The sequence below is a fragment of the Achroia grisella genome, unplaced genomic scaffold (assembly GCF_030625045.1).
Source record: "Achroia grisella isolate CSIRO2021 unplaced genomic scaffold, CSIRO_AGI_Agris_v1 utg460, whole genome shotgun sequence".
Taxonomy (NCBI): domain Eukaryota; kingdom Metazoa; phylum Arthropoda; class Insecta; order Lepidoptera; family Pyralidae; genus Achroia; species Achroia grisella.
Genome location: NW_026712870.1, coordinates 63,348 through 86,175, shown reverse-complemented (window position 1 = coordinate 86,175; position 22,828 = coordinate 63,348). Strand labels below are relative to the sequence as shown.

Here is a 22,828-nt window from a genome sequence, read left to right as displayed (position 1 = left end):
ACAATCACACATCACAACACAACCATGATGATGCTCACAGTAGCATATAAATTATTATAACATACAAATATAAATAAAACAATATAAATTTTTACATAAAAAAAAAACAAACAGGAATATCAAACAAGAGAAAATTAAAAAAAAAACGCATACCAAAACAATAATAACAAAGCAAATAATCAAAAGAAATACATATATGAAAACAATAATAGTAAAGCAAAATTATATATGGTATATGTCGTAAATGTTTACTCTGTGTTATCCGCCTAGATCTATGTATGTATGTGTATTATTAATTTATTATATATAAGAAGGTATCCGCTGAATATCAGCGTCATGGCACCCCGTCACTACACATGCTGAGCGGAGACCTATTTGGTACTATAAAATTAATATAAGCCGATAAAATGTAATTTAAAATTTAAAAATTATTTTCAGTATTGCTATGTACCAAATAAACAATTTTCTGTCTTTCTTTAAAATATATATATATATATATATATATATAAGCTATATTACCGTAAAAAGTATAACAAAAGACACATCAAAATCCGTTCATATTCAGTAGTTTTAGCGTCAAACTTTCGCGTTTATAATATTAATGAGATTACTATTTCCCACGAATTCGTCTGCTTTTTTAGAGGTATCCAATTATTCTTGTGCCACAACCAGACTCAAAATCTCCAAAAATGTATTTTAAGGTTGCCTGGAAGAAATAGCAATTTAGCGATAAGGCCGCCCATTGTTAAATTTGTATTTTGATTTATCTTCGTATGTATTTGGTATGCATATTATTTTATTTTATTGTTTTTTCTGTCTTTCGGTGTGTGCAACCATAGTTTTTTATTTCTTTTCATAAATTGCCTATCCACGTTCGATATACAATTTACTTTCCATAGCGGACAAACAAAATGATACGTAATTTTTATAAATATAAAGATTATAATTAATTGATCATTATCCTATCGTAGGTACGTTAAATAATTTAATTATAAAACTGTTAATTAATATACGGATATTCAGTGATATTATCTTCGTATTTCGATCTACGCATTCTTATTTACGTATGTTATTAATTAACCAATCGGTATTGAATATTTGAATTTTGAACTTATAGTTTTATACCTATTTAGGTTCTTGCCAGTTCTTCTCAACTAAAATAGCTAGTAGAATAGGACAGTAGGGATACTGGTAAAACTTTATGACGTTTAGAACTTGTATTTTTATACCTATTTAGGTTCTTAACAGTTCTTCTCAACTAAAATAGCTAGTAGAATAGGACAGTAGGGATACTGGTAAAACTTTATGACGTTTAGAACTTGTATTTTTATACCTATTTAGGTTCTTGCCAGTTCTTCTCAATTAAAATAGCTAGTAGAATAGGACAGTAGGGATACTGGTAAAACTTTATGACGTTTAGAACTTGTATTTTTATACCAGTTGAGTTTCTTGCCAGTTCTTGTCAACTGAAATGGCTATCAGAACTGTACGGTAAGTATAGTGATAAAAATATGACGTGAATAAAAGATCCTATATGATTTTTTTATACTACGATATCGGTAAAGAAGCATACGGCCCATCTGTTGGTAGACGGTTACTGTGACCTGGTTATGAGTTAGAATTTGAGTTCTATGTATTATGTGATGACTTTATATGACGGGTGATGAATTTATTCATTGTACGTAGTATAAATTCATCATCCGTCATTAATACGGAATTCTTCTTCACACCCTACATCACAAACAGTCACTGACAGTACAGATTTAAATGTATAACAAACATATATAAAAATATGACGTAAATAAAAGGGTCCTATATGATTCTTTTTATCGTCGGCGGCAATCATACATCAACATTCGAGACAGATCTATCAGGAAACCAGCGTTTTAATCATCTGAACCCGGCGGTTTGTTGATCTGCATATTGCGACACATATCCGCGTTGCAGCGGCCAGATTGGTGGGCCCCCTCTCCCTACCAATGGGCATCGAGACTGGCTTATTATCTTGTATTTGTAGTGATTGGGGAACAACGGTGGGGTCTCAATATATTGGAGGTCCATATATTTGCGTTTTATATATTGTTATGTATTTTATATAATACTAGCTGTACTCGCGACTTCGTCCGCGTGGAATTTAACTTTATTTTTCTAAAACAAAAGTAGCCTAAGTTACTCCCTATTACATCAGTTACCTGACAAAAAAGTTCTGTCTAAATCAGTACAGACATTTCAGAGATTAGCCGGAACAAACAGACAGACAGACAGACAAAAATTGTAAAGAATGTTATTTTGGTGTATGTACTATGTTTATATTCATATACATGTAGTAAAAAACGGTTATTTTAATATTACAAACAGACACTCCAATTTTATTTGTATGTATAGATTATATATGAGGGCCTCAGTTGTCTAGCGGTTTAGCACCCGATGGGTGCGGGTTGGATTCCTCGAATGGTGCAAACATATGTATTCAGTATGATCGTTGAAATTGGTTTGATAGTTTTCCATTCATAATATGTATGTATTATGAAATAAACTATACTCGCAGTATCCTCACGTACATTGAATACACTTTCTGATGAGTGTTTTTTGTTTTTGTAAGATCCAGCTATTTTTACTAATTATACGTACCTATAAATAATGACGGCGTCAAATTTAAAACAGTGTACATATAATCTATTCAACAGTTTTTGCGTGAAAGAGTAACATCCATCCGTCCCTCCATCCATCCAAACTAACAAACTTCTGCTTCTTCTTTTTAAAATTTCGTTTTTGTTTATAATATTAGTAAGATTATATATATTAGTAGATTTCCCGTGTACTATATTCTAATGGCTTCAAGTATTTTCGGACTACTCTAATGCTGTTGGCCGCAGCTGGCCTTTACAGCTTCACCCGACGTTAGAGTAATAATAATAATAATAATAATCTCAGGACAATTCACACAGCGCCATCTAGACCCAAGTTAAGCTCGCTAAAGCTTGTGTTATGGATACTAGATAACTGATATAAATACATAGATAATTTTTTTTTTGTAAATACATACATATTATACATAGAAAACACCCAGACCGATACAAATAATCATACTCATGAATACAAATGTTTGTGCTGTGCGAGGAATCGAACCCGCGACCATCGGTCGTAAAGCGGTGTGCTAGACCGCTAGACCACCGAGGTCGTCAAAGTGCGAGTGCGAGTGCAGATGACACTCCAAACCCGTGGAAAGACTTATGGAGCGGCTGAAGGCCAACTCCCGCCTGACAGATACATCTTAAGTCTGAGGGCACCGCTATGGGTTCGAACCTTGGCTCAGGCCATTGTAATTTCGATCCCCCTTTGTGTTCGACAGGGGATCGATCGTAGGGGATTTCAAATGTAAAATATGTCATGAAGTGTAAACTAGACAGCTGATTCGATCAGCTGGGCGCGTTCTCGCCGGTCGTTGCGTCATCGGGTGTGAGGTGTATATTTAATTTTGCAACGATGTGTACATTATAAAACCACACGGGACTTTCGCCGCACCTAACAGACAATGCAAAAATATTAAGTACACCCTATGAATAATATATTTTTATAACTATATTGTTACTTCTTAGTTCTTTCTAGAGAAAGACTCTAGAGAAGACTCTAGAACTCTAGACTCTACTTCTAGAGAAGTTACTTTACTATTATTATTATTATTACTATAAATTTATAATCTATTATAAATTTATCAAAAAGGTAAAGTAACTTCTCGGATATTATTCCAGATATTCATTTATTTAGGATCATAAATAGGTTTACTTACAATTTTAATACTTATAACTATATTAAATTAACTATGTACTATATTATTGTAAACATTATACCTAAATTGACGACCTCGGTGGTCTAGCGGTCTGGCACACCGCTTTACGACCGATGGTCGCGGGTTCGATTCCTCGCACGGCACAAACATTTGTATTCATGAGTATGATTGTTTGTATCGGTCTGGGTATTTTCTATGTATAATATGTATGTATTTACAAAAATATATCAATGTATATGTATCAGTTGTCTAGTACCCATAACACAAGCTTTAGGTAGCTTAACTTGGAACTAGAGGGCGTTGTGTGAATTGTCAAAAAAAAAATTAATGATCACAGATTATATTAAAATATGTTAGTCTTATATATTAAAGTACCTTAATTAAACTATATATAATATTATTTCTGGACTAGCTGTACCCGCGACTTCGTCCACGTGGAATTTAATCCTACGTCAGCCAGCTACACCTGCCAAAAAAAGTCCTGTTAAAATCGGTCCAGCCATTTTAGAGATTAGCCTGAACAAACAGACAGACAGACAAAAATTGTAAAAAATATTATTTTGGTGTGTGTACCGTATTTATATTCATATGCAGACACTCCAATTTTATTTATATGTATAGATAATTCACACAGCGCCATCTATTCCCAAGCTAAACAGAGTTTTTGTTATGGGTACTAGACAACTGATATAAATACATTTTTTTAGTAAATACATACATACACATCCAGATGGTACTACTAAAAGAGTAATTTTCAGGTTTTGTTAGTGCATAAATAGTAGATAAAAAACATTAAAACTTTCAGCCTTTCTCCAAATTGATTTTCGATGAAAAAAAAACGGTTGTTTAGTGAGCGATGCGAAACCAATAGTTTCGGTTTGTTTTTTACGATTCCAAATTAAAACGTGTTTTGCAACGCTATTAACTTGATAAAAACCGATAATCGCGAAATCTAAAGAATTTAGTAAGATACTATATTTTAATTAGAATTTAACATTAATTACAAATAAACAGAATCTAATTGATTTATTGATCTATTTGACAACCTCGCTGGTTTAGCACACCGTCTTCCTTCCGATGGTCGCGGGTTTAATCCCTGGCACAGTACAAATAAATGTAATATATTCTGATGAATAAGCTATATTACTGTAAAGCTTCATCAAAATACGATGAGTAGTTTTTGACTGAAAGAGTAACACATCCATACATGCTCACATATTTATAATATTAGTAAAATAATAACAATTACAGAATACGATATATAGCCGTACTTTGTTTGTGTGTTCTGTGGATACATCATTATGGGTATGTTAGTCTGTTTACTTGTACCGTATAACTACAAGTAAAATTCTGTCACGTGATTACTTTGGTTTAGTAAAATTGGATAATTAAAAACTTAATCTAGTAATATTATTGGCGAAGATTATTAACAAGTAACATGTAAAATTACACCATTAATCTTCTTAAAATAAATAAATAAATAAATAAAATAAATTATTACAGCGCTATCTAAACAGAGCTTATGTTATGAGTATTAGACAACTGATATAAATAAATAAATACATATTTTTTTGTAAATACATACCTAATATACATAGAAAACACTCTGACCGATACAAACAATCATACTCATTAATACAAATGATTGTACAGTGCGAGAAATCGAACTTGCGACCATCGGGAGTAAAGCGATATGCTAGACCGCCAGACCACCGAGGCCGTCATGTATAGAGGATGATGTCATCGTACTTTTTTTTAAAAAGATTATTTTTTGATTGACGTAATCACTGCGATTTATCAATAGATGGCGTGCCATAGATATTGAATATAAAACATAACTATATAACATATATATAATATATACATGCATATATATATGTATACATATATAACATAATCTATCCGAATTTATGCTCGGTACACATAGGGTTGCCATCCGGGGTTTCCCCGGATTTATCCTAGTTTAGTGGGTATCCGGGGAGCGTCCGGGGTAATGTAATCTGTATTTTATATTAAGAACAAAAAAAATCTAACTGATTATTAAAACAATTAACAAATTGTAATAAGATTCTGTTTTGTTAGGTACATGTAAAATGATGATAAAAATTACTACATTTAATTTTAAGGTCTGAAAATAAATAAAAAGGTGATTTATGATATTTTTAAATGTTTTTTTTATTGCACTGATTAAGTTTAAAAAAACCTGTTGACATGTCCGGGTTCTGGACTCTAAAATCCGGGGTTTTCATGCGTCTTGTCGTGGTCTCCAAGTTTTAGAGATGGCAACTCTATACACAACGAATGTAATAATAAAGTAACAATCTTACTACCCATCCAGTTTTATTTTTATGAAATTGTTTCACTATCTCTAATTGGATTACATTCATCATCTACTTCTTCCTTATCCCATTCATATAAAGTTTATAATATTTTTGGGGTTAAAATATGTTTGGGTTCTATAATATTAAAAATATTTATACAAATTTTAGTTATGTAGTCTATATTATCGTCGTTTTAATTTTTATTGATGACTAGCGACCAGTCCTGGTTTTGCACGGATGCATTACAAATCTTTATTTGCTTTATTTTTAGGCTTATTCTTCATTACAACGCCATATACTGTACACCGTTGCCTAATTTAAAAGATATAAACGAACAGACAACGGCGGCGACTGTTTTATACTATGTAAAGATAAAGAAATGGGGTAAATCCCCACTACATATAAATATAATCAGTACAAACGTGAAAGATTACGTGTTAAGATGTAAAGATATAAAAGGAATATGTATGAGGATGAAGTGAGGTCAGTTAGCCTATCACGATGAATTTTATCCACGATGGTTTCCAGATGAAACCACGTTGAACCAACAAGCAATCTTCTTTCACCCTGTTAGTATTTGGCATAAATTAGTAATATTATGCTACGTGTTAAGATGTAAAGATATAAAAGAAATATAAAGGAATATGCATGAGGATGAAGTGAGGTCAGTTAGCCTATCATAATAAATTTCACCCACGATGGTTTCCAGATGAAACCACGTTGAACCAACATACAATCTTCTTTCACCCTGTTAGTATTTGGCATAAATTAGTAATATTATGCTACGTGTTAAGATGTAAAGATATAAAAGAAATATAAAGGAATAAGTATGAGGATCAAGTGAAGTCAGTTAGCCTATCATGATGTATTAACCACGATGGTTTCCAGAATGAACCACGATGAACCAAATAACAATCTTCAAATTAATTTATTCATGTAGGACATTTTAACCGCTTATGAACGTTAAATTTTTTATATTATAATTTTTTCCCTACCGTCCAGTTCAGTATATAGATCCAATTGAGAAAAACTGGAACTGGAACTCAAGTTTTTTTTAAAGTCAGTATATTTACAATATAAATTTATATAGGTGTCAATGTCTAACATTAAATGAAAATCCCGTGCACGAACAACTATTGCCATGCACGATCGTCATGGCACGCCACGCCACGCTGTCTTCTTTCACCCTGTTAGTATTTGGTATAGTCTAGTAATATTATGCTCCTAATTAATCTATATATAGTGTAAAGTGAAGTCGCTTTTGCAGTCTTTTCGCTTAGCAATAGATAGAGCGATGTAACAGAACATTTTTATCATACAAATACACTCGTGCGAAGCTAGTAGTCTTATATTATTAAACAGTGATAAAGTAAGATAAACCTACTTGGCCGTCTCAGTATATTTAACTTTTAATTTACACAATGATTCGAAATTCGAAATCTGAAAATTATTAATTACTATAGTTTGATATCATAACATGACGTATTAAGAATTCATTTTTATTTTATAAATTACTGAATATTAAACACTAGTGGGTTAGAGAGGGCTATTATGTTCTGGATCCGTTAATCAAACAGAATATAATTGTTTCTAAATTGTTAACATGTACTACTATATTTGATAAGAATATAAGCTGAGTTTCTTGGTATTTTCTCATCTCGAAAGCATTCCGAATTGACGGTAGTAAATCTACCGTACATATCATAAGAGTCTGTAATAAAGATATTTCGGTTTGAATTGGAAATAAATGCATTATATCCCACTAAATCGATTCACCTGCTCATATGAATAAAGTCACGGGTAAAACCTAGTTTTACTTACTCTTCGATAATAAACTTAAGCATTCCGATACCTGAGTTTGAGATAGTAATAAAAAAAATAAGAATACTAAATAGGTAGTTGCATAACCAGCTTAGTGCTATTATCATATGTTATCATATCGTGTCTAACACAGTATATGAATCATTTTTATCAGTATACAGTATCTGTACTATATTGTGACACGTGTTTGTATCTTTTTAAATTACAGTTGAGTAGAAATGTAAATTAAAATGATACAGACACTTCAGATTTCTTACCTTCTGAAGAGAAGCTTTACTTTATATTCTTAATTGTACTTATTACATTAATAAACAAAGACTGTTATACAAAAATTTTGCGTGAGCAAGGGCAGGCTTATTTCTGCAAGAAATCTCTTCCAGCCAACCTAACGCTGTCACTGAGGTGGTAGTTAGCTTCAGAAGATCTTCAGAAGATCTTCAGAAGATCTTAACTAACTACCACGTAAGGCGTAAGGCGTCAAGTTAATAGAATATAAAATTCTTTATTCAATTAGGCTTAATTAAAGCACTTTTGAATAGTCATAGTTATTTCTTTTTTAATCTGCCGCTCATTCGGAAATCTGTCTTATCACAAGATGAGCAAGAAGCTTTCCTTGTTGCTCATTAGAAAGAGAAATAACTTAGTTTTTCTTTTTTGACCTTATATATGCACTATAGATACCGTTTGTTTGTTTGTGACACTTTATTGTACATTAAATACCTTTAAAATAACAGGAATGGTCTTAAGAAATAAGTTGTACAATTGCGGACTTATCCCAAATGAGGGATTTCTTCCAGTCAACATATGAATGACTGAAAGGAATTGTGGAGTGGTGGAAATAGATATACATATAGACACTGACCTGACCTCATGCTCATCTTATCATCCTCCACTGGTGCCCCGCCAGTGTAAACCGTTAGCGCAGGCGGGTGCACCATTCCATTATCATCCATAAAAAAAAATATATACCAACAATAAAATGTAATGTGGAATCCATCCACATTACATTTTATTGTTGGTATTTTTTTTTAATATTATTTACAATATTTATAATTTATAATATTTAAAATTAGTATATTTACAATATTTTATTTATTTATTTATATACACACTATCATCATAGGCCATTATAACAGTGGATCCAATATTATTTTGGTTGCTGTGACGACCTTAATTAAGATTCATATCTACAGACATGTCGTAGTGAATAGATAATATAATATATAAGATAATAGATCTATATTTTGACAGACAGACTTCCATATTTATCAAAAATAAAATGAATTTATTGAAAATCGACTTATAAGAAAATATATTAAACAATATATTTTATATTATTATAATAGCAAACGCTGGAGGAATATTGCAGTGGTTGATTTGTTTTAAATTGAAATAAAAAGAATATTTTGAATGTATTGTACGTTGATTTTAATAATGACGCCACGGAATGTTCGAGAAGGAGTGCAAAATCTTATATATAAAATTCTCGTATCACAGTTTTCGTTCCCATACTCCTCCGAAACGGCTTGACCGATTCTCATGAAATTTTGTGAGCGTATTGAGTAGGTCTGAGAATCGGCCAACATCTATTTTTCATCCCCCTAAATGTTAGGGGTAGTCCACCCCTAATACAACGTTTGCCGGGACATCTAGTTGTATATAAAAAAAACATCGATGTTCTGTGCCTTACATTTGAAATTTGAAAATTTAAAATTTTATTTTTAAAGAAAGTAAAGGGCTATTTGCTATCGCAAACATATATCCTGTCATCCTTCATCTAGTTAGTTTGTTCCCAATTGCGTGTTACATATATAGATGGTACTTAACACTCTTATGTATTGTGTATTTATATATAATGTGTGTGTATTAATATATGAAATGCATTATATATATGTAAATTATTTCTATTCACATTTATTATTGTTATGCTTTTTTTTATTTCTCTAGTCCATTCTTGCGCCATCTACCACTTTCTGTCTCTCCTCTATCCAAAAGTTTTCTGAAAGATATTGCTTATGCGCTATGATCGCTTTAAGTGCCTTAACATTTCTGTTTATGTTCTTTTTAATTTACTTCTGGTTCAATAAAGAGTAAATAAATAAATATGTATAATCTATAGGTAATAAAATGTTGCTGCGAAAGGATATGTTTTTTTTAACTCTCTAATCTCTGAAACAAGGCTGAGCTGATACAAAGAATAGAAAATGTCTATACAATCTGACCTTTGATTTCACGCTAAGATACAAAACAACAAAGATCTCTGTTACACTTCGGTAACATCAAAATACTTGTGAATTATTTAGCATAATCTGAATGAGATTATCTTATCTGTGGTATATTGTACGTGATCGATTTATTGACGCATTTGTATAAAAAAAAATGTTTAAATTGTATATATTCTTTATTGCACTTTGAAATACAGTAAACTTAAATGTAGACAAAATGAGCAAAAGTGGACTTATCTCTAAAAGTGATCTCCATCAACCTAACACAGAGTGGTAAAGAAGAAAGGGGATTGTTAGTAATGTGGACTGATGACCCTATTGTGTACCATGCCAGGTCGCCCTCCACGCGGTTCAATGGAAACCATCGTGAGAAATTCATTATGATTTTAACACGATGTGCTAACTGACCTGACCTCATGCTCATCTTATCTACCACTGGTGCCCCGCCAGAGTATACCGTTAGCGTAAGATGTTGCAGCAATCCATTATCATCGATAAGAAAAAAATACAGCGTGGCATAACTAGTCGTGGGTAATACTATTGTAACTAAAGTCAAGATATGAAAGTAATCATTTAATATTAAACAAATTAAATATAAATCATTATGTTTAAATTATTAATATTAATTAAGTGTCCATTCAGCATAGTTGTTTTCGTTTTGCTTAAAACACTTACACATCTTTCGTTCCTTATATTACTATACTTTTTTTTTATTCATTTTCATACCTATTGAAATGTAGAGATGAACTATTACAATATTTTATCCTTATTACCCTAAAAGACTGTTTCATATTTCTCAGTGAGAACAACAGCCACTCCTCGCGTAATGTTAACTATCTCCGTCTAAGATTTCCCTCTCATTCCACTTCCTTCTATTCTAAATCCTTTTCTGTCCAGGCCGTTAGGTTGTGGAACTCACTCTCCTCTTGCATTCGGAGCATTCAATCACTTGCCAGCTTTAAAACCTCTGTCAAATCCCATTTTCTTTCCCTTTAATTAATTTCTTATTATTCTCATAACTAATCTTCCTTCATTCTTTCCAAATGTATGCACGCTATAAAGTATGTGTATGTATATATGTATTAATGTGTATATATGTTTATATTTATGTATATTTGAGTCATATATATTTATTTTTATTTATTACGTGCGCCACCTACCCTGTTCTTATTTTTATTCCTCTATCCACCTAAAGGTAGTCTGGAAGAGATTGCTTAGCGATAAGACCGCCTTTTGTATCAGTGTATATAGTGTGTATGTTCGAGCACAATAGATCTATGTAGGTCGGAGTGCTACAGGTGCTACACATCTTACAATAGCCCAAACAATCCAATAAAAAAAAAATCAGTGTATATTTTCCATTTTAATTGTTTTTTTGTTTTTGTTCTGTAATTGGTGCAATAAAGAGTATAAATAAATAAAATAAATATTTTATTTTTTGCCACGCGTAACCATATTGTAGAATTATCACCATCCAGCAGTCGTATTTCCGATCCAATACAATAATGAAAATTTACGAAAATTTATGCCTTCTTTAAAGTCCGGCAATTCCCCTGGTGTTGCGGATGCTCATTGGCGGCGGTAATCATTTAGCATCAGGTTATCCGCGAGATCGTTCGTCTCTTAAAAAAAAAGTGTGAAAAAGTACTTTACTTAACTTAGTAGGTTACTTAACTTAATTTGTTACGAAATAATAATAGAGTATTTGTAAATTAATTTACAGTTGGTAATCAAGTAATTTAATAATATAATGAAGAATAACGACGTACAAAACTATAGTGCAATAAAATGTGATATATAAACATAGTGTTGTGCATTTGAATATATCGATATCTCACCAAAATGATGCTCTACATCACTCAAAGTGAAGAGGTGCCAGTGAAACGACCGCCGAGGAGGAGATTTGTCAGTGCCAATATCAGGGTTGGTATCATTACATAGTATAAAACAAAGTCGCTGTCGCTGTCTGTCCGTCCCTATGTATGCTTAAATCTTTAAAACTACGCAACAGATTTTGAAACGGTTTTTTTTATAGATAGAGTGATATAAGAGGAAGGTTTATATATATAATACATGTACACCCGGGTGAAGTCGGGGCGAGTAGCTAGTTTTACTAATATTATAAAATAAAATAGACATTTATTGATACGTCTTGACACTATTTATATTATTAACCGGGTCTTAACACGAAAAATTTTGCTAGTAAATGCATTGTACAATAATAATATCTCAGGACAATTCACACAACGCCATCTAGCCACAAGCTAAGCAGAGCTTGTGTTATGGGTACTAAATAACTGATATAAATACATGATGCAATTTTTTTTTGTATATAAATACATATAAAACAAACAATCATACTCATGTATAAAAATATTTGTACCGTGCGAGGAATCGAACCCGCGACCATCGGATTGTAAAGCGATATGCTACTGGCACTAGACCACCGAGGTTTGTCATTGTATAGTATATATAGGATCCTTAGCTTGTTTGCCGTTTTAGTTACAAAAATAAATAATACATTCTCTTTTAGAGTATCATAGCATAGTAGTTTACAACCCAATTTCATGTAGCGTCATGAATTTTAATAACAATAATATGATTGTGTTAATTTATATTTGCGACTAATTCTCCGGTGATGGAAACACCCATTACAAAACATATTAATCCGATAAACAGCAATACACTTGCTCCCTATCAGTTAATCTCACACTGTTATATCTTCATGAGTTTTAATAAAAAAATGTTGATTCTTTAATTTATATTTACGACTAACTCTCCTGCGATGGAAACACCAATAACAAACGAAATTAATTCGATAAACAGCGGTGGGCTTCCACGTTGAATTTAGAAAAATACTATATGTTACTATTATATTATGACAAATAGTAGCATCATAAAAATGTTAAATTATATAGAGTACATATTCGTTCCGGTAAAGTAACTATAATTGTATTTTAACATCCGGTTATGTTATCTGATATTACCTCACCTCGCGTTCAACCAACATATGTTAATTACATACGGATATGCAGTTGATGCACACAAATAAATCAGCGCAGACTATACTGATTTAATTCTATTTGTACTATTAATAATTTAATTTATGATACAGTCCACATATGCTTTTATATCTATGTTTTATATACATCTATTTCTATGCTTGTGTTAGGTATATAATAATAATGATACGCATATAAATAACAGTCAAACTATGTTACAAATGTATATATAAACCAAACAAATAAAACACTTCCAAAACATTTCACATACTCTGCTAAAGCGAGCGTAACCCGAAAGCGCAAACGCAGAAGATAAAAGAGTTACAAAAATGTCCTCAATAAAATAATAATAATAATAATAATGACAACCCTAGAGAAAATCACACAGCGCCATCTAGTCCCAAGTTAAGTAGAGCTTATGTTATGTGTACTAGATAACTTAAACACATAATTTTCTTTTTTTTGTAACTATATATGTACATAGATAACACCGGTATCAAACAACCATACTCATGAATTTTTGTGCTGTACAAGGAATTTAACCCGCTATATATTTTACTCTATCGCCCAGATATATAAAAATTGGCGTTCATAAGCTGCTAAAATGTCCTACATGATAAATGATTTGAGATTAAATTTGATTCGATTTAATAACAAAATGTTTGATCTTGTCTACAGCGGCACCATGCTGGTATCTCGCAGTCCTCGTGCAGCGATGGCTCCCTGCTCAGCGTCGGCTCCTCGGAGATGGACGAGGACAGCAGCAGTGGTCATCACCACTCGCACGACCACTCCGCGAGGAGTGACCAGTCAGATCTATACAGTGAGTATTATCACCAACATTTTAGGGTAGGCAACAAGCACGTGACATCCCTGGTGTTTCAGGCGTCCATAGGCTACTGTAACCGTTTACCATCAGATGAGCCGTATGCTTGATTGCCACCTACCTGTATAAAAAAGAAATTGGACAATACTATGACGTATTCAACCACAATAGCACAAGGAAGAAATTAGGTAACTTTGTACAACAGTTACATTTTTCCCCCGTACAATTAAGAAAAATCATTGGATTTTACCACGTTTCATTTATTTTTAATGAGTTCCCGATATTTCAGCTGTATTTCAACCGCCTTGATCAGAGGGGGAGGGGATTGTTAGTAATGTGGACTGATGACCCCATTGCTAGCAATGTACCATGTCAGGACCTCCAGCCGTTCCCCCTGGTATCGTGATAAATTTCTGGTGAATTTGTCACGTGTTCTAACTGACCTGACCTCATGCTCATCTTATCATCCTCCACTGGTGCCCCGCCAGCGTAAACCGTTAGCGCAGGCGGGTGCACCATTCCATTGTCATCCATAAAAAGAAAACCGCCTTGATCACGCGTAAACTGAAGTGTATTTATTGTAATTGACAATTAATATAGGTATTTACATTTCTAATAATCTAGTCTAACTTAAGAGCTAGTGCCATTTTGGAAATCCTATTGTTTTTTGTTAAAGGTTTTTAATTATTATTGCCCTTTAATCAGACTTTTTTATTGAAGTTTTTTTCTTGCTTTTTATACTATATTTATAATAATAATCATTTATTCAGCATAAAAAAGAGTACAGATAAAAAAGAAAACATAAAAACTAATAATTCACTATGCTGAAAAGGCTTTTTATACTATATATAGCCACTTGAAAAAGAAAGAAATAGCATTCGTGATTAATTTAAATATCTAAAATGAAGAATCAGTTAAATGGATGAATTATAAATATGTGTGATAAATATAAGAAAAATATATAAGGATAAAAAAGTGTTGATAGAAAGACTTTTGTGTAATATAATATAGCTTACATATATAATATATATGTAAGCTATATTACTATTATTATTACATATATAATATATTTAGTTCTTGGTCGTCTGCTCGCTTCCAAGCAAAGGGCTCCTCTAATCTTTTCCACTCTGTTCTGTCTTGTGTGATCCTGATCCATAGCTTCCCTGCTGTTCTATTTCGTCTTCCCATCATCTGTTTGGTCGTCCTCTTTTTCTATGTCCTTATCTTGGAGTCTGTCTTGTTATATGTTTTACTTGTATATTATTCCAGATACATCAGAACCACCGACGGGAGTGGCGCCACTGTCGCATTCAGCCGCCAAACACAAAATGGCGGTGCGTCCCAGACGCACACATGGCGCCCCGCGGCGGAAGAAAAACAACCCTGTAAGTAATATTTACATTTATTTTTTAACAAACGCCATTATGTTCTTAATTCGAATGTATTTTATTTATGTGTGGTGAGATATTGATACTTGACAGAGATTGATATCCACAGAGGCATCTAGTCCCAAACTAAGTAGAGCTTGTGTTATGGGTACTAGACGCCTGATATAAAATTGTATTATTTGATATTTGTATGTTATATATTTGTATTGTATAATGAAATTGTATTATTTGTGTTATGTTGGCAATAAATCAATTATCTATATATCTTATTTTATCTATCTATCTATCTACTTATTGAGAAGTCTTTTGTAATCAAAATTAAATAGTTTTGTTACTACATATTTTATATTAGGTCTGGGTAATTTCTATGTATGTTATGTATGTATTTACAAAAAAAAATATAATATTTATATCAGTGGTCTAGTAAGCACTACTTAGCTTGGGACTAGATGCCGCTGCGGATATTGTCCTGGGGTATTATTATTATTACATGGGCACTATCATATCCGTCAAAGTTTTTTTTAGAAATATTATAATATAAATATAACAATAGCAATCCTGCTGAATATGTTTCAAAATGCTAAATATATTTTTTCAGATTGCCGCTTCAGCCTTGCCGATAACGCCCGAACTGAACGAAGAAATGATACGAAGCACTACTCCTGAAGTGTCACACAAGACCTCAGAAGTTGTTACTGGTACGTACACTTTCATTAAATCCATCACCAAGTCATCATCATCAACTTTTCACCGTTTTTGCAACATTTTTCTTTGCAACTCCGCTCCTATCGGTTCTAGCGTGATAGCCTATTACTACCCTCTCTCGATAAATAAGGACGGACTCGCTAGTCTAGCGGTAGTTTAGCACACCGTTTTACTTTCAAAAATCGAGGGTTCTATTCCTCGCAAAAATTCAAAATTCAATAATCATTTATTCATGTCGGACATATTAGCCGCTTATAAACGTCAATTTTTTTAGATTATAATTTTAATAGCATAGCACAAACATTCATGAGTATGATTGTTTCTATCAGTCTGGGTGTTATGTATGCATTTACAAAAAACAGTAACCATTTATATGTGTCAGTTGTCTAGTACCCATAACACAAGCTCTTAGCTTGGGACTAGATGGCGCTGTGACTAGTCCTGGAATGTTGATATATAGGCTATCCAACACCGAACGATTTTTTAAAATCGGGTCAGTACTACCAGAAATTACCTCGAACGTCCAAACTCACAAATCTTATCTCTATAGACGCAACCACAGATGGAGGGATTTTGTATGAACCATACATAAAAATGTAATAAACTAAATATTTTCTAATGCGAATTTTGTATACAATTTCATTTTTTTTTTTATAAAGAAGCCGATATTTATTTGTAAAAATACATAATTTAAATGATATTAAAAAAATAGTCTTAAGGTATATTCACCAATTGGGTTGAATTGAAGTTTTTTCTCGTGACCACTATTTTCGCCGTTTTAGTCGATTTTTATACAATATTTTCTTCTTTATCATTACAGAATCATTCTCTTCATCGACTACTACGAAGCATATGATCGTCAAAGAACAACACCAGCTAGTGAATCGAGAGCTGCAAAGAGTTTTAGAGATGCCGAGCGACACAAAACTGAAGTCTTCGTCGCTACCCCCTGGGTTAGCGCTCAGCCAGCTCATGGGACAGTCGCCGGCGAAACTAAGCATAGCAGAGTCAGATACGCCACGATCTTCGATAAAGAGAAGCAAATCTAGTTCTCAAGGCCAGTCTTTAAGAGATGGTTCGCCCAAAACTCAAGTGAGTTCAGAAATGAACGCTTACCACTCGGAGGAACGAATGACAAAGTATCGTACAGATAAAAAATACGCCGAAGAATCTTGCCTCGAAAAGAAATCTAAGTCAGAAAAGAAAATTGAGAATGAAGTTATAAAGTCTTCAAAAAAGGAGGAATCATTTTTCAGTCGCCTACTCTTGAGGAAGAGTGGTAAAAAGTCTAAGAAAGACCAGGCGGATGGAGAAATGCAACAAGATATTAAAAAACCTAAAACCGAAAAACCTACAGCACAATACAAAAGCGTTGATACAGAGAAAAGTGGTTCCGTACATCCAGATGGACAAGGGTATAAACCGGTGCCCGCTGAAAGAACGCATAAATCTGCAGGACAGAAAGCTTTCGCGAACCAGATGCACAAAAGATTTGATAACAAAGGTGGATACGTACAAGATAGTGCATATAAGGATGTATATAGTGCAGCCAAAGTATCCGGTGTGGAATATAATATAACTGATCTCAAAATTGCCGAAGAAACTGACAAAATGTTGAATTTAGAAATGAAAAGTCGATTTAGTAGACGCGATGAGTTTAGCGAAAAGATTGATAGGGCAAAACGGTCATCTTCTAAAGAAGCTATTGAGGATAAAAAAGATCCGTTTATTTTACACCATGATAAAGCTAAAAGGCCAACTTCTATTCATAGAGCTCTAGATCCATTCTCGTCAAAGGCATTTATTAGTAACGAAGTTTCTAATAGAGTACAAGAAGAAGCATTGTCACCAACACTAGTCACTTCAGATCAGGAGCCTCCAAGTAGAGCGATGCGAGTGAAAAGTGTGCACAATGATTTCGCATTTCATAGTGGTAGTATGCCTAAGAGTATTCCTTACTTTAATCCTGGCATACCAATGTCCGCTTCGCCACCTAAGACTATCCGACATTCAAGTTCAGAGAATGTTAAACATCGTTCTTCGGAACATATTTCAGAATTAAATGAGAAAGCAGTAGAAAGCAAACGCGAAACAATGCATCATATCAACAAAACGGAAGAGGCGTACACAAGATCCGAGATGCGTTCTCTAGGGGACGAGTACGTAGAATCTAGAAACAGTATTGGCAAGTCTCATAGTTTTCGATATGCGTCAGAGACTACATCGATAAGTTCACAAGAAAACCAAATGCCAAGTCTACCAGCAATAGTGGGTATATCGGAGCCTCTTCTGGAAAGCTGGGAAGTAAACTATAGAAGAAACGTCAGTGAAAGACATGATTTCTCAAAGAAGGCATCAGTTAGAAACTATAGTATACTACATACTAATGCTGAAGCAAATTATGACAGCCTACCAAGCACCGACAGTAGTTACTTAGACAGTCTGAAAACTGATATCAATGAAGACAGAAAATTGTTCACCAATAGTATTCATATTACGATGGATAGCCATAAGAGAGACAATGATATATCTCAGATAGAGGCTAAAATCGATGATATTATAAGTTCTCCTAAGCCTATTATAACCCCAATACTCAAGTCTAGTTCGTTAGATAGTGTTAAGAGTAGTCCAGAAAAACCTATAGATGATAGAAGGAAGACTATATCTGTTGAAAGCGCTTTAAGTCATACTAGCAAGATCAGTAATAATATTCTAAGAGACAATAAACAAGATCCAGAAACTTTTATTTCAGTCACACAGATTAATAACGAACAAGTTGTAGTATCGAATAAAGCAGAAGCTACAAAAGTAAATAAGAGCGATGAGAAAATTCAGAAAAGTGGCGTAAAATCTAGAGTCCCTGAATTTTTAAATATACAATTGAATAAAGTTGATACAAAACCTACCACTAATATTGTATTAACTGCAAATGTAACGCCAAAGAAACATGATAGTCCGCAACAAACTTATAAAGAATTAGACGTAGAATGCTTTCAAGTAACGGAAACTAAACCAATGGTAACTGCACTATCTGGGAAAAAGGAGTGTATTAATAATATTAATAATGAAAAGGTGGCGGATGTTACTGAAGAAAAAGTGTCTCCTGTTATTACAAGAAGGCCTGCACAATCAGTAACGCCACAAAGCCCTTCTACACCAAAATCTTTTTATAAAAGAAAATCAACAAGTGTTGATCTACAAGACAAGCCAGAGAAGCCGAGAACAAATTCCATGAGTACAGATGATAGTGCGGAGAAGAATTATGACAACATATCTATCGACCAAAAATCGCATTCCAGTTTTGGCAGTAAAAGTTCTATACAGAGTATAGATAGCAATGATGTCAGAACACCAGATAGGCATGAAGAAGCGGTTGTTTATCGCAAGAAACCTGTGATCATATCAAAGGAACTTCGTGGTGACAAGAAAAATGATGACGAACCGGAATTAATGAAAGTGTTTGCACGCAGATCTTTAAAACTGAAAGACACTGAAGCGGACAGTTTAGCTCAGGAAATCGCGGAAGCACAAAATCTAAAGAACGAAACCAGTGATAATTCCTCAGTCACTAAAAGTAAAATACTCAAGAATGAATTTAATGCATCAATTAAATCTAGAGACAGTGATAAAGAAAACGAAGATGCGAGTGGAAAAGATCAAGCCGAGGAGAAGAGATTGGTCGATATCGCCGCTCGTGTTAGTCAGTTTGGTGTTCCTCATTATCAGAGGAGTATAAGTGTGAACACTGTATCCAATGCTAAACGAGAAAGCGCTCCTGTATATAGAAGTGAGGTAAATAAGTATAAAAAAGAGGTATCGGATTCCACACCGGAGAAAAGACTTAGAAACAGAACGTTTCCTGATCCATCAACGGACAGGGATGATATTAAAAATATTGCTAAAAGTGAAGCGATGGCGTATAAAGCAGATACACTTACAAAAAGACCATGGCAAAGGAAAGACGATGAGAAATTCAGACAATTGTCAGTTGAGAATGAGAAGAGGGAGAGTGCTGTGATAGAAAAGGATGGAGATACGGAGAAAGATGAAAACGCGAAAGAGAAAGATGGTGCTGGTGGAGAAGCGGACGCGTCTCCACAATTCAAAGGTATACTGCAAATGCGCGCCGAGTGGGAGAGGCGAGCGAAACAAGGGATGACCAAATAAATAATGGTGCTAAGGTAATGAAACAATAACAATTATTATTATTTTAGCTGACTTAATATTGACTAATGTATCATTTTAGAATAACGCTCTTGTCTGTGGATGAATGGAAGAATTACTCAATCAGTTAGGAATTGAATTTATTTTAAAATCTTGCTAAAAAAGCATTGTTCTCATAAATCATAAATCAACATTTCTCTTTCTTTGTACATATAAGAATATTGTATTGCATTGCGAAAAAATATATGTCTTTAATTAACTGAGTGGTTTATAAATGTGATAAAAATATATAAATTCAATATTAATATACCAAGTTAAAATTATAAAGTCGAGTTTAAATTGATTCTAGAATGTCTGAAAGTGAATAAAATGACTGCCTGATGGGCAGTTGTAACATCGTAATGGTGGCCAGATTTTAACTTACAACTTTACTAGTCCAAGAGGCTCTCATAATGTCTTATAAAAACATCTATTTCCGACCCCATATTCTCTAATCAATTATAATTTTATTATTATTGTCAATAATAACACTTTATTGCTCATAGATAAACAAAGAAAAATAAAAATACATTAAAAGTCTTTTACAAAAATAGCTATTAGAAATCTTTTATAGGCAACCTGGTATTGATAAAGAGTATTTACATAGAGAGAAAGTAGAAGGTGCATACTATTATTATAATTGATTAGAGATTCTTATTATATTAAGGTTTCTTAAGGGTCGGAAACGTGCATGTGATACCATTATGTTTCTTCCGTTTACTATCAGATGGGCCATATGTCTGTTTGCCACTACCGTAATATAAAAAATATGTTTAAATGGTTGTTTATGTGTTGTTTCAGAATTTCGGATGTACCATCGTGTATACAAGTTCGTTTAAGTGATAGTTTAGTTTAGACACCCTGCGTGATTCGCAAATATTATTATTATTATAACTAATATAGACCTTTATCTGATGTTGTTAAGACAATGTATTTTTGAGTGTTATTGCAATGAAATTAATAGTTCATAGTTATATTTTATGAAAGAATAATATTGTATTTAACATAAATATTATGGAATACAAATTTTATTCATATAGTTTTTGATTGTTTTATTTATATGGCATTTAGAGGGAGAAAGTAACTTTTGTCGCAGTTCTATAATCTCTATTCAACTTTTATGTTCTACTTCCTTCTTTTGTTTTCCCGCTTGCTTTCTCTCTTTCTCTATCTTTACCTTTCACGCAACGTTCCACTTCACGCATCAACCTATCCACTCCCACATATATGTATAATTATTTTCAAAATGATAACCCGTGTCAGAACGGACTGTTTAAAAAAATATATAAAACAGACTGTTTAAATTAACATGAAACTAAAAGAAAATGATGTAGTTTTGTAAAGATGACTAGCGAATCGCCTCGGCGTCTCAATAGAACATTGTATTATACATCTAGAGTTCTAGACTAGGAATTATTTTGTTGATATAAGAAAACTACATGAAAATCTGTTAAATAGATTTCAGATTATCCCTAAGGCACAGATAATATAGCTTTGCTTATGTATATATATATACACGGAATAGATTAGTATGTATTACAGATTAGTATGTAGTAGTATAATACATGAAAACGGCATGCAATATATATATATTGCATGCCGTTTTTGCCTATAAATGATTGTATAATTAGACCATACCATACCATTGTATAATTACATGTTATGGGACATGTAATTTAATTAATCTTATGATTGTAACAATTGTTGGAGATCCTAAATAAAAAAAAAAATAAGTTAAGCAGAGCTTAAGTTACATCTACTAAACAGTCTGGGTGAAAACTATTTTATTTTTACAAAAATAATTCCTTAAATATTAATTTCTGGGATTAATCATGTTAAAACAAACCTATAATTCATCATATAAACATTAGAACCGTACAACATACGTACCGCATACGAGAATGGTTAAGGATGATCAGTTACAGAGCTGCTCAACCACAAACACGTGTCGCAGTGTGATTAGGGAAATAAATTAACAATTCCCAAATGTAATTAATTAATATTGGTAGATTTGCGTTTATTAACTATTTATACAACACACAAGTCCCATATTTTTTTTATGGATGATAATGGAATGGAGCACCCGCCTGCGCTGGTTTACACTGGCGGGGCACCAGTGGAGGATGATAAGATGAACATGAGCTCAGTCCAGTTAAGCCATCGTGGCGAATTCACCAAGAATTTATCACGATAGTTTCCAGGGGGAACCGCGTGGATGTCAACCTGACATGGTACACAAGGCCCATATTATAAATACCTTATAGACTAACATACATATGAATTAATATTAGTAAATTGATATATTGAAATTGTCCGTGTGGTCACGGCACTGACACCGGCAATCTGCCACGGTAGCTCCGATATACCACACCCTTCGGTGTCCTCCTTCATGAAGGTGAGGCATCCTCCTTCGAGAGGCGGGGAGACCCGGGGTACAAACGCCTTGAAACTCGCGTTGTGGCTCGACGCCAGCTGCTCCCTCACTGTCAGGTTACTCTTGCTTCACATATAATCGACAATGTCCTGGACCTTAGTGACGTAATGTAG

At 33.2% G+C, this 22,828-nt stretch overlaps 1 protein-coding gene across 4 annotated transcripts in view; it reads left to right on the top strand.

Moving 5' to 3' along the window:
• The window catches only part of LOC131845212 (uncharacterized), a 203,962-nt gene extending 182,671 nt beyond the window's left edge, over positions 1–21,291 (top strand). For 2 of the 4 annotated variants that reach the window (XM_059194255.1, XM_059194254.1), the window contains exons 7-11: positions 13,838–13,982; positions 15,255–15,370; positions 15,972–16,071; positions 16,899–20,259; positions 21,083–21,291. In XM_059194255.1, coding sequence (XP_059050238.1) covers positions 13,838–13,982; positions 15,255–15,370; positions 15,972–16,071; positions 16,899–20,245 — 3,708 coding nt within the window. In that variant the 3' untranslated portion in view covers positions 20,246–20,259; positions 21,083–21,291. The remainder of the gene's footprint in view (positions 1–13,837; positions 13,983–15,254; positions 15,371–15,971; positions 16,072–16,898; positions 20,260–21,082) is intronic. The other 2 variants (XM_059194257.1, XM_059194256.1) reach the window with 1 other exon arrangement.
• Positions 21,292–22,828: the final 1,537 nt, after the last annotated feature.